This window comes from Podarcis cretensis, assembly GCF_951804945.1.
Source record: "Podarcis cretensis genome assembly, chromosome: 3".
In the NCBI taxonomy this organism is placed as follows: domain Eukaryota; kingdom Metazoa; phylum Chordata; class Lepidosauria; order Squamata; family Lacertidae; genus Podarcis; species Podarcis cretensis.
In genome coordinates, this window is record NC_137172.1 from 81,939,294 (window position 1) to 81,954,464 (window position 15,171).

General features: G+C 42.4%; 1 protein-coding gene across 9 annotated transcripts in view; it reads left to right on the forward strand.

Annotated features, from left to right (window-relative positions):
- GABRR1 (gamma-aminobutyric acid type A receptor subunit rho1) overlaps positions 1-13,876 on the forward strand; it is a 29,759-nt gene extending 15,883 nt beyond the window's left edge. The window contains exons 1-9 of one of the 9 annotated variants that reach the window (XM_079970505.1): positions 628-644; positions 1,555-1,661; positions 5,547-5,614; positions 6,446-6,669; positions 7,864-7,946; positions 8,866-9,006; positions 9,609-9,761; positions 11,564-11,760; positions 13,053-13,876. In XM_079970505.1, coding sequence (XP_079826631.1) covers positions 1,643-1,661; positions 5,547-5,614; positions 6,446-6,669; positions 7,864-7,946; positions 8,866-9,006; positions 9,609-9,761; positions 11,564-11,760; positions 13,053-13,343 — 1,176 coding nt within the window. In that variant the 5' untranslated portion in view covers positions 628-644; positions 1,555-1,642 and the 3' untranslated portion in view covers positions 13,344-13,876. Of the gene's footprint in view, positions 1-627; positions 645-703; positions 803-1,554; positions 1,662-1,932; positions 2,093-2,361; positions 2,576-2,601; positions 4,183-4,320; positions 5,368-5,546; positions 5,615-6,445; positions 6,670-7,863; positions 7,947-8,865; positions 9,007-9,608; positions 9,762-11,563; positions 11,761-13,052 lie in introns of those variants that run through there. The other 8 variants (XM_079970504.1, XM_079970503.1, XM_079970501.1 and 5 more) reach the window with 8 other exon arrangements.
- The last annotated feature ends 1,295 nt before the right edge of the window (positions 13,877-15,171 follow it).

The following is a 15,171-nucleotide window of genomic DNA, read 5'->3' on the forward strand; positions in this document are numbered from 1 at the left end:
GGACCAATAGCTGTAGCTCAGTGGTAGAGCACCTGCTTTGCACGCAGGAAGTTCCTAGCATCTTCAGAAAGGGCTGGCATTGAGCCCTGTCTGAAATTGGAGAGCTGCTGCCACTTAGAAGATATTAAGTTAGGTGGACCAGTGATCTGATTCAGTACAAAGCATCTTCCTATACAAAATTAAATCCAGGGGCATGAAAGCCAATGGAAGATGCTAGCTCTTCCTCCCATTCTGCCGGGTGATACTGGCAATGGTGAAAACAAGCAGCCGGCCAGCAGCGCTCTTGGTCTCAAGTCTATTTTCAATGGTTACAGTGGAGCAAAAGTATTTAGGCTCGAGTACCACTACCAAGTCACTGTCAACATATCAAGTAACCAGCGTGTTGCAAACTTGAAATCAAAGCAGTGGGCCTGAGCAGCAAATTACCTCAGCCCTGCTTTCGAAATAAACCAGGCACACATCCAGCTCAGACCACCTAGACTGTGCAACCAAATTTGCTTCCCAAGCAGAACTAGCACAACTTTAAACTCACCCAGCTAAATGCAGCCTGCATATCAGCCCTGTATGAGGCCTGTCGCATGCATGGCAGCTTCCTGATTTGACAAGCCCATACAGACAGGAAGAACTGCTTTGCCACATCACCAGTGAGCTTCCCTACAATGCTGATGGACTACATTTGGCTTGTGGGTGTGGGTGTGGAGGTGGGCCTAAGCTGAGGTGACTGTTCTGAAGTAATTGCTTCTGTGTTTTTGCCCTCCCCTCTTTAAGGCTCTCTTTGCCTTTCCTAAGATATCTGGAGCAGGTATGGAAGCCTTTTCTCTGCAAACCTGCTTCCAGCCTGGCTGGGCTCCCAACTTGCCACATTTGCTCTTGGGCTGCAGCCAGTTGGCTTTGCAGCATTGTTTCTTTAATGCCTGTCACAAAACTATCTTAGACTTGCTTACAATTCACTTATCAGTGCTTCCTGGCCCTGCCCCTGTTCCTGTTTACTTAGCAATTACGGTAAAGATACATTAGACAGCGTGCTATACGCTGCACAATGTTGTGTTTGTTCAATAGGGACTGAATAATCTGAAACGTGCTTTAGCACTCCTATCACACTAGCTGTCTAAAAATACACCAGATCATATGGGGTTATTTTTCAAAGGTTTTGCATAGCTCCCCTACTAGTCTGTGATTGTTGGTGGGTCCAGTTACTTGAGCAGAGCTGGGGGAGATGAAGTCAGTGACATGTCAAATATCATTTCATCTCCTCATGCCTTTCAGACTGTAATCTTATATGCTCTTTTCTGAGAGGAGGTTCCATTGAACACCGTGGAACTTACTTCTGAGAAAACAGACATAGGATTGAACTGCCAATGAACTCGGCGAGGTTATCCACCACTCTAGGAAATATTGGGACTAGACTATTTTTTAGGCATTTAACCAATACAATTACTTGATTTGTGTCTCCACACACCAGATTGGTGTTCTGTGAGCCCCCTGGAGAACCCACATTAAGGAATAGTGCAGTAGTACAGTTGTATAATTGTGCTTTTCTCTTTCTCCACATAGTCCAATATTGAAACGAAGTCCTGATATCACCAAATCACCACTTACAAAGTCAGAGCAACTTCTGAGAATAGATGACCATGACTTCAGCATGCGGCCAGGTTTTGGAGGTATGACATGTAAACTTCTGTTGATATTCTTTTTTCCTCTCTGTGTTTTCTTAAAAACACCTCTTAGTGATTTTTTTAATTAAAAGAAGTCTATAGGAATACTCAATATCTACAGGTAAAGGTATTCCCTTGCTTTCACCCTGAAGTTTAGCTTTCATGCACTCCTCTCAGGAGTGGCACTTCCTACTTTGCCGCCTGAGGCAAAACAGGAAGGTGTCATTCCGCATCACCAGAGCCTCCCTTACCTGGGTCATGTGGCAGCATCCATGTGGCGGCAGCAGTGATGGTGGGTTCTGGCAAGATCACACGGAGTGCATGGGATCTTGTGAGATCTCCCTGGAAGCCAGTGCCCCTGCCTCTTCTCTGCCAGCGGTGGAGAAAGCAGGATGGGCATTCTGCCACCTGAGGTGCTGCCTCAGCCAACCTCATGAGTAGGCCGGCCCTGACTACCCTCACAGAGTCATTGTGCATTTAGTTAACACCAGGGCAGGCAGAAATATAATAAGTGCAGCTTCCTCTCTTGCTGCATCCTGGCGCTGAGAAGAGCTGTGTACGTTGAATTCCTGCCTGCCATTAAGCTGTTAAAGCAGGGTTGGAGAACCTGTGGCTGTCCATATGTTGTCAGGTTACAGTTCCCATCACTCCCTGCTTCATTGAACATACTAGTTGGGGATGAAGGGAATTGGAGTCCAATAGCACCTGGAGTACCACAGGCTCCTCCCCCTTGTGTTAAGGATGAAACCAGATGGTCGCAGAGGCTGGGGGGGGGGGCAGGGCGGAAATGTGACAAGCAGCTGATGTGGCTTGTGTGCTTGAGTGAAGTGGTTATATTTTGATAAAACTCAAGTAATATATTTTTTTAAGAGAGCGAATCAGTGCCCTCCTACGCTAATCCCAGATGTGGGAGGAAAAGGGTATTTTGAGGGCAACAGGGAAGAGTATTTTCTGTGGCGCTTTTTCTTATTTCCAAATTGAAGGGCTCAGCTCTGGTTTTTAAAACAGGTTCAGACGCCTGACTGAAATTAAGCCACAAATATGTCTGTGACCTTATTTAGCTCAGTAAACGCTCCTGTTGTGCTAAAGTGACTTCAGTTTGGCTCTATCATATTCCTCATATAAGAACATAAGAACTGCCCTTTGCTTGAGGGTTATTACGAATGGTGGTTTAAATGTGACGTTTATTTGGCTTTGCTGGCTAGTTCGTCTCTTTTAACTGATGGGCAGCTGCCTTTTTGAAAAGCTTAGGAACAATGAGCTTTTGTTTGTTTCTGCAGCGTATCTCTTGCAAGCTTATTGGCCTATCTGAATTGCCAGAGAATATTTTTTTAAGTACAATGTTATGTGCAGATAAGTACAATTCCCTCATAAACTTAAATTATAAATGGAAGTCTTAGGACCCCTCCAGACTGGTATTTTATTGTGGATGTATTCTGTGGCACATGTTGGATTAAATCCATTTTCTTTGTGCTTTCTTTCCCCAATGCTATTATATTATTGCTGTCTGAAAGAGCACCAGTGCAGCAGAAACAGGACAACCCCCTACCCCACAATAACATTTGTTACACGAACACCAGGAAGTTGCAGGATAAGCATTTATTTGAAATGAAGACCAGAAACGTCACTGGCAAAATACACTTTGACTGGAGGAGTGTTTGAGGAATAGAGCAGAGTATACTGAGTATACAAAAACAGAATCCTGAGAATACAAAAAAATAGGCATGCCTGTTCTAAAAATGGACATGCCTTCTATTAAAAATAAATTTCATGACATTAAGCTGAACCTTACTGCCTGGTTGGGTCATATTTCTCTGCAGATGGCAGTGAAATCCCAAGGCTTTATTTCACAGCAACTGTGTGTGTACGTGCACATTCGTTTATTTTAGAGGTGAGGAACCTCAGGCCTTGGGGCCAAATGCAGCCCTGTAAGCCTTACCTATCTGGCCTTTGGGAGTTGCCTGACACCCCACTCCCTCCTCAGGCCCCACCTCTCACCAGCCCTGCTTCATACCCTTCTCGAGTGTTTTTGCCTGGCCGGAATGTGCCTTTGAAGACTGATAATGCCTCTTTGCTGCCTGGATGGAGAACTCAGAGGGGCCTGTGGGTGTTTGCAGAAACTAGCCTACTGTAGAAGAGTAAAATTTACATTTTTGTCTCCAGACAAAAGACCCACTTTTGTCTCCAGCCCTGCCCGCTCACCACCACCGTGTGGCCCCTTGAATGTTGCCCAGAAGGGAATAAAACCATCAAATTGAAAATGGTTCCCCAGCCCTAATATATATAATATGTCATCAACTAATGCACCATTTTGCTGACCTAGCATTTTCACTACAGAAAGAATATTTTAGATTGCTCCAGGTTAATGTTTTACTTCCAGCACTGTGGTTGCGTGCTATACAAAATCCAAGCTTTTAGGACAGAGGATTAGGAAAACATGCTTTCTTATGCCCCACCAGATTAAAGAATGTTGTAATTTATCTACCCTTTCCTGGCTGACAGATGGTCATTCAAATCCAAACTACCGGTACTATTTTACCCCTTGATGAGGGAAGCTTATTGTTACTACATGCGCAATATGCACAATACAAGTTCAATTAGTTGTAAAAGGTTGAGGGTTTTTTTGTTGGGTTTTTTTTGTCCAGCAGTGCTCATGAACAACCTTTATGCTTTTAGCAAATCTCATGTTCTGTAATTGCATTATTAACTCGTGTAGGAGGATTTGTGTATGCATTTTACTAAGATAATCTTTGCTGAAATAGAAATTCTAATATTTATCTCCTAAGTATAAAAAGTGGAAAGTGGTACACCTATTTGGCTGAGTTCAAACAAGTGTGTCTGCAACATCATGACTGTACGAAGTGTCAAATGTCTCAAACCATGTTTTCATATTCTCCTTGCTTCTCCTTGAACATGGAACTTATTGATGGAGGCAGACAGGTGGTTATAGCACTTGGGGAAGGGCTGTAGCTCAATGGTAGAGCATCTGCTTAGGATGCAGAAGGTTCCATGTGCAATCTCAGCCATCTCCAGGTAGAGCTGGGAGATATTACTTTTTGTCTAACATCCTGGAGAGCCACAGCTATGTTGAAAATACTGAGCTAGATGGACCATTGGTCTGACTTGGTATAAGGCAGCTTCCTATGTTCCTAATTGAGAGCTAAGTAATGAACCTGCACGTGTGAATCGGCCATAAGTGTTTTGCGTATATATCAATATCATTATCATTTTTGATGTCCTGGCTTTTTAGATATTGGTCTGCCCATAGGGACCCCCAGTGCTTCTTGCTTTGTGAGTAGGGGTGGCACATTCAATCTTCATCCTCTCTTGCTGGAGGAGTAAACGATAAGCCTCCTGTGTGTTGCTTTCATTGCGAGAATCAGGCTCCCCCACCTCTGTAATTAGTTAAGGAAAAGCACAATGCATAGTTTATCTGCTCCATATTAAACTAGCCTTTGCCAACCTGGTATTCTTCCGATGTTTTTGACTATGTATCCCATCAGCCCCAGCCAGCATTGCAGTGTAGTCTAAAACATCTGAAGGCCTCCTGTCTTTGAAGGCCTCTAGTTTACATGGGAACCAGCCCAGAGGTGCAAATGACCTGTTATCTCACCTAGCAACTGTGTGCTTCTCTTTAATGTTAATGTTTCGTTGTTAGAAGGTTCAGCTCACCCCTAAGTTACTTCTTGGCAGCTAATGACAAATAACCCAGGTATGATTTGGAGTCCTTTACTGTGCAGTAACTGCCTGTGTCCTTAGACATGGCAGCCAGCAAACTATTTTGCACGCTTGCCTTCTTTGTGAGAGCCCTACTGCAAACTACTTCTTCATATGTGCTCTTTTAAAAACATATAAACAATTCTGATGCATTGCATGCTGTGTTTCTTATAGGCCCTGCCATTCCTGTTGGAGTAGATGTACAAGTTGAAAGCTTGGACAGTATTTCAGAGGTGGACATGGTAAGTGTCATGCCCATGCTTGGATGGTTGTTCTTTCTGAACAAGAGGTTTTATGGAATGGGCTGCTCTGAAAAACAGACATCACGTCAGGAGTGGGAAAAGAGATTACTGAGTGGAAAACACTTAGGCTGCATGTGCACCACACATTTTAACCACATTGTTTTCTCCAAAGAATCCTGGTAACAGACCTACAATTCCCAGCACTCTTAAACAAACTATAGTTCCCAGGAGTCTTGGGGGAGGGAGCACCATGACTATTGGATTGATTTAAGAATGCTTTAAATGTATGGTTTGGGTATGACCTAAGACATGGATTTGTACATTAGTTTCAAATCCAGTCCAATATTTCAATGGCAAAAATGTATTTATTACAGCACATCTTTAACTACGGAATGGGGGCAGCCGAACACTTGTAGGATGTCTTTGCCATTCTACCTGAATCTTACAATTGCAGTGTAAAACTTATTTCCTTTATTACATTGGATTAAGAAACATTTATGGATTAAAAAATAGTAATGTGAATTAATCCTGCCAACCTAGCAGTTTGAAAGCATGTCAAGGTGCAAGTAGATAAATAGGTACTTCTCCGGCGGGAAGGCAAATGGCATTTCCGTGCGCTGCTCTGGTTCGCCAGAAGCGGCTTAGTCATGCTGGCCACATGACCCGGAAAAACTGACTGCGGACAAACGTCAGCTCCCTCGGTCAGTAAAGCGAGATGAGCGCTGCAACCCCAGAGTTGTTTGCGACTGGACTTCACTGTCAGGGGTTCTTTTCCTTTACCTTTTTAATGTGAATTAATTTTTCCTTGTCTCAATTTCTGGCTTATGCTAGGACTTCACCATGACACTTTACCTTAGACATTACTGGAAAGATGAAAGGCTATCGTTTCCAAGTACCAACAACCAAAGCATGACCTTTGATGGCAGACTAGTGAAAAAGATCTGGGTGCCGGATATGTTCTTTGTGCATTCCAAACGATCCTTTATCCATGACACCACCACAGATAACGTCATGCTCCGGGTCCAGCCAGATGGGAAGGTGCTTTACAGCTTGAGGTAAGGTGAAATCCACAAAAATGCTTGGTTGAGCTTCTGCAAGCATGCTGACTTCATTTCTTATACAGCTGTGTGCATGAATTCTCAGTGGGTGTAACCCAGATCAAGACGTATCACAAGTTGTTCCACTAACATTATCCAAGTTCAGAATAACAGATGACTTTGTGTATGTGGAGTCATCTGGTGGACGGAGCCATTGTCAGCTTCAGATTTAGAGGGGCCCTTGAGAACGATGCTCTCAGGGGACCCTCTCCTTTGCCACGGCCATCACTGCCCATTCCCTTGGGTCGCCCTCTGGGCCCACTCTTCACACCGCCCAGAATGAGATACTGCTCTTCCTTCTCTTTTGCATTTGTCACTGCTTGCAGATTTAGCAGTAGCAACAGCAAGGAGGAGAAGCAGGGCAAGGGTGCTCCAGAGCTCAGCAGTGGACCTTATGCTGGAATGTCAGGGGTTAGATTCACTCGAGATAAGTAAGCATAATATTTGTTATCAGTCAATTTCACAACTTTTAACAAAAGTCAAGAATGGCAAAGGTCTCCTGACAGTGTTGTCTGGGTGTTGTCCTGCGTTGGGGATTCACATGTGCCAAGTTTGGTTTGTGTAAGACAACCTTTTTTTGCTCCTAAGTCAGCAGGGTACCTCCCACCACAAATCTGGTTCACTTCTTTTCAGTGCAAGCCAGACCTGTTTATTCAGAAGTAAGACCCCATGAGTCAACACAGCCTCCCTTGTGCATGTTGAATGAGACGTACTTCCACTGAATCACTGGGACATCTAGGCAGAAGCACCAGCTTCTCCAAATGATTGAGGGGGCCCGAAGCAACATCTTGATGTCACACACATCATACAATGTCCTGACGTCGTGCATAGGGCCCTCTGAATATTGAGGGGGCCCCACCCTCTCAAAAAAGAGATAGGGGTCCCCACAGTGCCTTGGTCCCCAGGAGCCGGCGCCCCTGCTCCTAGGTATGTGTGCAGAGGACTATAGCCTTAGGGAGTGAGCCTAGTTGAATGCAAAGGAATTACTTCTCCATATATAAAGAATTGTACGGACTTGAAACATGTGAAAGTGTTACGAACTAGGCATGCATCTAACGTGCATTATTCCTGCTTTGTGTTTTTTTTTAAAAATATGTGGCTTTTTAATCATGTAAAAGGAAGACATTTTAAATATTCTTATTCTGTTTCTAGGGTTACTGTAACAGCTATGTGTAACATGGATTTTAGTCGCTTTCCCCTTGACACACAAACGTGTTCACTGGAAATTGAAAGCTGTAAGTAAACGGGATCTCTGAAGAAGGCCGAATGCTGATGCCTCACATTTTGTTTCAAAATAGGGGTTGTGTGCTTTTATTCTGAAAGGGTGTTCCTGTGCTTTCCATAGCTGTGTGCTGGAGAAATTATGCAACCTCAGCATGAGTGCTGTGCGCACATAATTGGTACTGCTGCCCTAAGAAGAGTGAGCACAGCTCACAATGAATTGTCCAACAATTCTTTTTTCTTTTGCTTACAAAGATATAGGAACAAACACCCTGCTTCTTCTCTGTGACTACTTTAATTTCAGTAAAGCCCTCTTGCAAAAGGAGACCGAGTACAAACTCCCTCCTCTATTGCCCCTGCTAGTCATGGCCCTTGCAGGTCTGTGACTAGATTGGATGACAAGGGCCTAAAATAATAATTATATTGGTTGTTTTTTTTTTAAAAAAAATGTTGCTTATACTCCAGCAAACAATCTACAGACAGTACAGTGTCCCTTGTTTTCTTATCTCTTGTTGTGGCTAATTACTGGGTTCGTAAAGCATTGTGCAAAAAAAGTAGTAAGTAAAATTATTAATGTAAAAATTTGTAAATTAACAGCTGCCCACCTTTTGCTTTCACTTGATTAAAAAAGAAGTGGATGATATTTTCAGAGGTGAAACTGGGAATTGCGGAGAAGCAGAGGCAATACATGTCCTCCACCCCCCAACATTGATGTTAAAGAGTCTGCTCTCAGGTCCTTTCCTTATTCTCATATATGTCACTTAAATGAGAGAAAAGTAAATAAGAGCTCATATTAAATAGAAAATAAAATCCTGTCACTGGACTATATGGTGTATATCTGTTGACAGTAAGATAGCATTCAGTACGCGACTTAGGCCACAGTGCCAACTGGCTTCATTACAATAAATGAGTTAATATTTCCTCCCTCTCTAGATGCTTACACTGAAGATGATCTCATGCTGTACTGGAAGAATGGCAACGACTCCCTGAAAACAGATGAGAGGATATCGCTATCCCAGTTCCTCATACAAGAGTTTCACACTACCACCAAACTTGCCTTTTATAGCAGCACAGGTGAGTGAATTTTGACAATAAAGCCTGGACAAGGCTCAATTATTGTCGATTTTTATGGAAATAGGTTTGATCGCTACTTGGAGAAACTGTCTTTGGACTTGCCAGAGAGGCTGTGGCATCATGTCACACGTTGTCTTCCCTGCAAAGGGCTCGGCAGCCGATGCCAGATTGTGCTGCTGAACCCCAAATTTGGGTTTGTGCACAATGCTGTAACCCAGTATCTTTGGTACGGGGTTAATTCAAAGAGCTTATTATTAACAGGGTGATAATCTCATCCTGTAGCAACTGCTTTTCGAAAAGGCTGTTTAGAAAGGAGTTGCTGTACAGTAAAAGCTTCAAAGTACTATTGCTACCAAGTGATGATTACCACCACCATGCAAACAACATGGTAGTCATCTTTGGGGACTGCTGTTTTGAGGTCTCTGTTATTGCGGAGTACATCTAAGGTGTGCAAAACGTTTGGATAGTTGTAGTTATAAACTACAGTTCCCAGGATTTTGGGGGGAAATGCAATGACTGTTAAAGTGGTACAAGATCACTTTAAATGTACGGTGTGGATGTGGGCTTTTGTGATTGACTTCTACCTTCTTTGTCTCCTGTAGGCTGGTACAACCGCCTCTACATCAACTTCACTTTACGCCGGCATATCTTCTTCTTCTTACTCCAGACCTATTTCCCTGCCACTCTGATGGTCATGCTGTCCTGGGTGTCCTTTTGGATAGACCGCAGAGCTGTGCCTGCAAGAGTTCCCTTAGGTAAACAAACCAAACCTCGCTGTGTCTGACCTGCTCTTTTTATAGCAATGCCAATCCAGGAGGGTCTCTCTGAACAGCAGGTGACGTTGCAATGTCTGAGACTGTTTCTCACTCCCTTCTCCTATTTGTTGGGGGAGTATTAGCTGGCCATGGGGGTCTATGGCAGGTGGAGGCCTGGTTGCATCCACATTCATGGATGGCACTGTAGAAATAGGCTAAGAATTGTTTATTTATTAGTCACTTTTCTGAGCTAAATGCTCAGAAAGCAATGTAAAATAGAGAAATAATATCAGTAATATTTTCAGAGTATGAAGCATTGAGTGGAAAATTATATTTTAACATTTCAGTGGCTCCATCAGTAGGCATAGCTGTGATTATCTTCTCTGATTATTATTTATTAAATTTGCATTTGGATCTCCTAGTTCTCTCTTCCCTTCCCAATTCATTGCTTCTGATGTTACAGCTGTATTCTCTAGCCTACACAGAGTCCAATGAATTCATGCCCATTAGGAAATAGGCAGGGGTTTATGGTGTAGTATCTTGAGAGAGTTTGAGTAGTGTATATTTGCAGCATTGCATGTGACATCATAGACTCCAAAGGAGACGGTATTAGCTCCTGGACCTTTTGCTCTTTCTCTCACAAAGCAGGATTCTGTCAAAGCCCAAGCAGGGAAATCTTTCTTTGCTGATGTAAATGATGAGAGAAAAGTCTTCACTCAAAGGGATAGGATATAAAGTGGTCACCGCACTCACACTTTCAGCAGTGATTAAACTGCATATGCAAAGCTATTTGGTTCTGACCAATACTAATTGATTGGTAACGAATACAGGGTTGTGGCCCCTGGCTAAGGGGTAATTATGCACTACTGTGACTTCAGATTGTCACATTTTGTGGTCATCTGCCTATTTACCTTCTTGTTGTGCATCACCGCTATTTCGATCCATAACTTAAATATGTAGGAATGTCCTGTCCTTTAGATAATTATTTATACTTTTCAAATGGAATGCGGAAGTGGCACAGAATGTAATCATAACTTAGATTTAAAACGTGAGAAACAAACTGGAAAGTCAGATTTATCCATCCTTCCTTGCGAGACTGAATAGCTTACAGCACAATCTGCAGAGAACTGATTCTAAGTTAAATGAGGCCTCTAGGTAATTGTGCTTTGGATTCTTGGTCTGCACTGCAATACAACCCAGAAGTAAACCTCAGCGCTTTCTGTTATGTACTGAAGTTCTCACCATGGGCCAGCAGGGGGATACTCTAGATAGTTTTCACTCAGGTCCACATATGCAAATAAGGGATTGAAAGTGACATTCAGTGATTGGATAGTTACAGAAAGTGGTTACTGATGCGTTGTAGTGGAGCTCTATATAAGCAGACTGGCTGAACCCTTCAGCTCAGTTCTGTTCTGGCTTGTGAATAAGCAAGAGCAGTTTAAAGAATCGTTGTGTCGTCTGATATGTTCCCCCACAACTTAACATTTTCAGTGCAGTTTACTCCCTAGTGAATATGTTTATGACTGCAGCCTTGGTCTAAATCTGTGTCCAAGGGCTGTACCATCAGCCCACAGGTCATCCATGCATCAGCTTATGCAATCCAGCACACAATTTGCACCAGACCACAACCAGAGAAAGGTGACAGCATGGAAGATGATAGCACACCATTCAAAGAAGGTAGAGCAGCCCACCTCAAGCTAGCATTTCATTTCTTAATGAAACACTTGGCCCTCTGTTTAGGGTAAACAAAGCCAACTTGTCACCAAAATGACATCTCCAAACGGATTATTGTATGTCTCCAGGGATCACGACGGTGCTGACCATGTCTACCATCATCACGGGCGTCAATGCCTCCATGCCTCGGGTTTCCTACATCAAAGCTGTGGACATTTACCTCTGGGTCAGTTTTGTGTTCGTCTTCCTTTCGGTGTTAGAGTACGCAGCAGTAAACTACTTGACTACAGTGCAAGAGCGAAAGGAACGGAAGCTGCGAGACAAGGTAAATGTAACTTCATTTGGTGCTGTGCAGATAAAATGGCTGTGTACGGTGCTTCCCCCCCCCCCCCCGAAAAATAGGTGCTGGTACTCACCATGAAGTTATTACAGTAAGTGCCACACTTTTTAACAACAAAAAAGAGGTGTCTGTACTGCGTACACTTGAGTACCCCCTGGAAAACCAGCACTGGCTGTGTAGATTCTAAAGATGAATCAGACACACAGACAGACAGACAGACACACACACACACACACACACAATGGGGGTCTAACAGTAAAACTGTTCTACCTAAGGGTATGTTCAAACCATTTTTTGTTTTTTTTACTCGGGTTGGATCTACACATGCAACATGAGATGCCCAAATATTAACTTTTTTTAAAAAGGTAGAAATGGTGCAGCTCACTATGCCACCTCTGAATGTTTCCATGTTAAGAGCAGCCTGCTAGATCAGGTTAATAGCCAGCATCCTGTTATCCCAGTGGCCGAGATGCCTGTGGAAAGCCCCAAAACAGAACCTGACTGCAACAGCACTCTCCCCACTAGTGATTACCAGCAGCTGGCATTCAGAGACAGTGGAGGTGGAACATAGCCATCGTGGCTGGTAGCTGTTTATAGAATTTGTCTAATCTTCTTTTAAACTCATTCAATTTGGTGGGCTCCCACTAGTTTTCAATTCATTTCCTAGTATGGAAATCACATTTTTCACAGCTGTCTTGGCACAGCGATGAACACTGCACTCACTATAGGAAGGATGGTCTGGAAAAACCATTAGTTTCTTCACATGAATTTTAATGCTCATGCTATACAGCCTACACAAGCACACTATCTCATATTGGATAGAATGAGCCTGAATGTGGCTTGGTTCCATGGTGCCCTCTATTAACAGAAAAGCACTTGCAAAAGTGGGGAGGTGCCCCAATTTCCACCCTTTCCTCAGCTGCATTAAGAGTATAGGGCGGTATATTAATTCTAATAATAATAATAATAATAATAATAATAATAATAATAATAATAGAGGGTCCCATTCTGCAAGCATGTATCTGCTCACCATTTGGAAGAGCCAACTCAAAATCTAGTATGGTGTATTTTCACAAATTTACCTTTATATCAGCTATCCTGGCTACTAATAATGCAGGAAATCATAGCCAGATAAGAGAAACTGTGGTTAGATGAGATGAGTCCTCACCTATGGATTTGTGACAGAAGCAACAGCTTAAGGCTGCATTATTGCTCCACTCCATTTGTCAACTGCCAGTTTTCCCCGAGTACAACTATCTTCCTTCTTTCCTCTACAGCTTCCTTGCACTTGTACACTACCTCAGTCAAGGCAACTGATGGGGATGGATGGCAGCTATAGTGACGGGGAGGTGAATGAACTGGGACAGTATGTGTCTGAAAATGGAGATAAACAAGACCGAATGATGGTTCAGCTGGCACTTGGCTCAGAAAGGAATTCAAGCAGGAGGAAAAACCAGAGATACAGCAGCATGAGGATTGATACACATGCCATTGACAAGTATTCCAGAATAATATTTCCAGGTGCATACATTTTATTTAACCTGATATACTGGTCCATTTTTTCATAGTTATTTCTTTAGCCAGTTTCCATGTGGGTGGGACATGTGTTAACTGTATGAAATTAATGTCCATCAAGAAAATGTGACAATAGAGACTGTTCGATACTCCTGTTGCATGAAATTCACACAATGCACTCTCCGATTTATTATACTGAGACCTAAGTGGAAATCTGAACTGTCAGTTTCATCAGGCCTCAAAATGGTCAATCATGGTCAATCAAAACAATAAAAAGTGGGGAGAGGGAGGAATGAAAATTTGCAAAGTGACAAATGCTTTTATTTCAAAAGACAATACGTGATAGGCATTTTTAAAGTACAGAATATTGTAACAGTGTCGCTATGATGGGAAGAGGAATTTTAGAGCACATCTGCGTTCCAATTACAGAAACGATGGACCATGTTAATATTTTTGTTTCAGTTTGTAAATATATACAATATTGTAAAATTATCTATTTAAGTGTAAATTGCAAATCTAAACAGTGTACTGTACACTTTTACCATCAAGACTCCTCTCAAGTAAAAACATCTACTTTTTTGGCTTACAGGCATGTGTGTGTGTTATTGCTAATCAGTCACTTGTTGATGTCACCCTCTAAGGAAAGTCAGGGACCTACAAGGTTCTTACACCTTTTTCCTTATCAGGATGCCCAATGTTGGTTATATTAGGAATAACATTTATTAAACTCACTCACTTACTGAACATTTACCCAAACTGAATATCCTGGGTGAGACCCAATATTAATCAGATTAGATGCAGTGAAATCAATGGACTAACTAAATTAAAGCTGTTGGTTTCAATGGGTCTACTCAGAGTATGACTGCCATTGGATATCATGTCCTACAAGAGGTTCCACAGGAATTTTCACAGAGCTACCAGGGATGTTGCCTGTCCCTCTCTCATATTGAGGCATATTGACATGGAAAACAGTTTCTAAAGCAGGAATGCAATTTAAACTATTGTGTTTATAAAGTAACATTTGATAATACTCTAATTATTAAGCAATCGAAATTAGTCTGCAAGAGAGATCATATGCAGCATCATAGCTTAACAAGCAGGATCACAAAGGTCTTTTTAAAATTTTCATGGCCTATGGAATTCTTCCAGTTTAAGTATATAGTCTAACAGATTTTAGTTCAGAAATGTTAGAAAACTTTACTGTGTCTCCAAGAAAGGATTATCTAGGCACCTTTATGCAATTTTTATAAAAAACTATGTTAAGAGAACACAGTACAGTGTTTCTGCACATCTCAGGTGCTCAAGAGGTTCACTGTTATAAACAAACCGAGTTGTGTGTTCAAGACTGAAAATGATTTTAATACATTACAAGCTCTTGGTGGTTTTTGCTGTAATGAACATCTCACTATAAAAGCACAAGGCAAGATTGAAAATGGTTGGTGACACATCTCAAGTGGTCAATACATTGCAGAACTCAGGACTGAGCAGGTAAGATTTTCAATTTGACCTTTAAACTTCATCTGTCAAAATGGCTAAGGCAGACAAGCTTGAAGGCATCACTACACAAGAAGAAAGCTTAACTTCTTCAAGCTCACTAGGCAACTAAGAAGCACCAGAATTTCTGTGTGACATTTAAAGGTCAAAAAAGAAGCATGCATTTATTAGTTTAGCAACATACCCAGAAAGCTTCACTGAGCTAAATTAATGGAAACACATAATTGCTATCATCATCATCGTCGCATACCTCATTGCCCTTGGAAAATGAATGCATCATAGTCACAGAAGCCCAGCAGAGGGGTGGCAGTGGTGGTTGCAGCAACAGCAGTGGGACCAGCGGCATCTCCGCTGCCGCCTCAGCTCCTTCAGGCAGGCCACTATCCT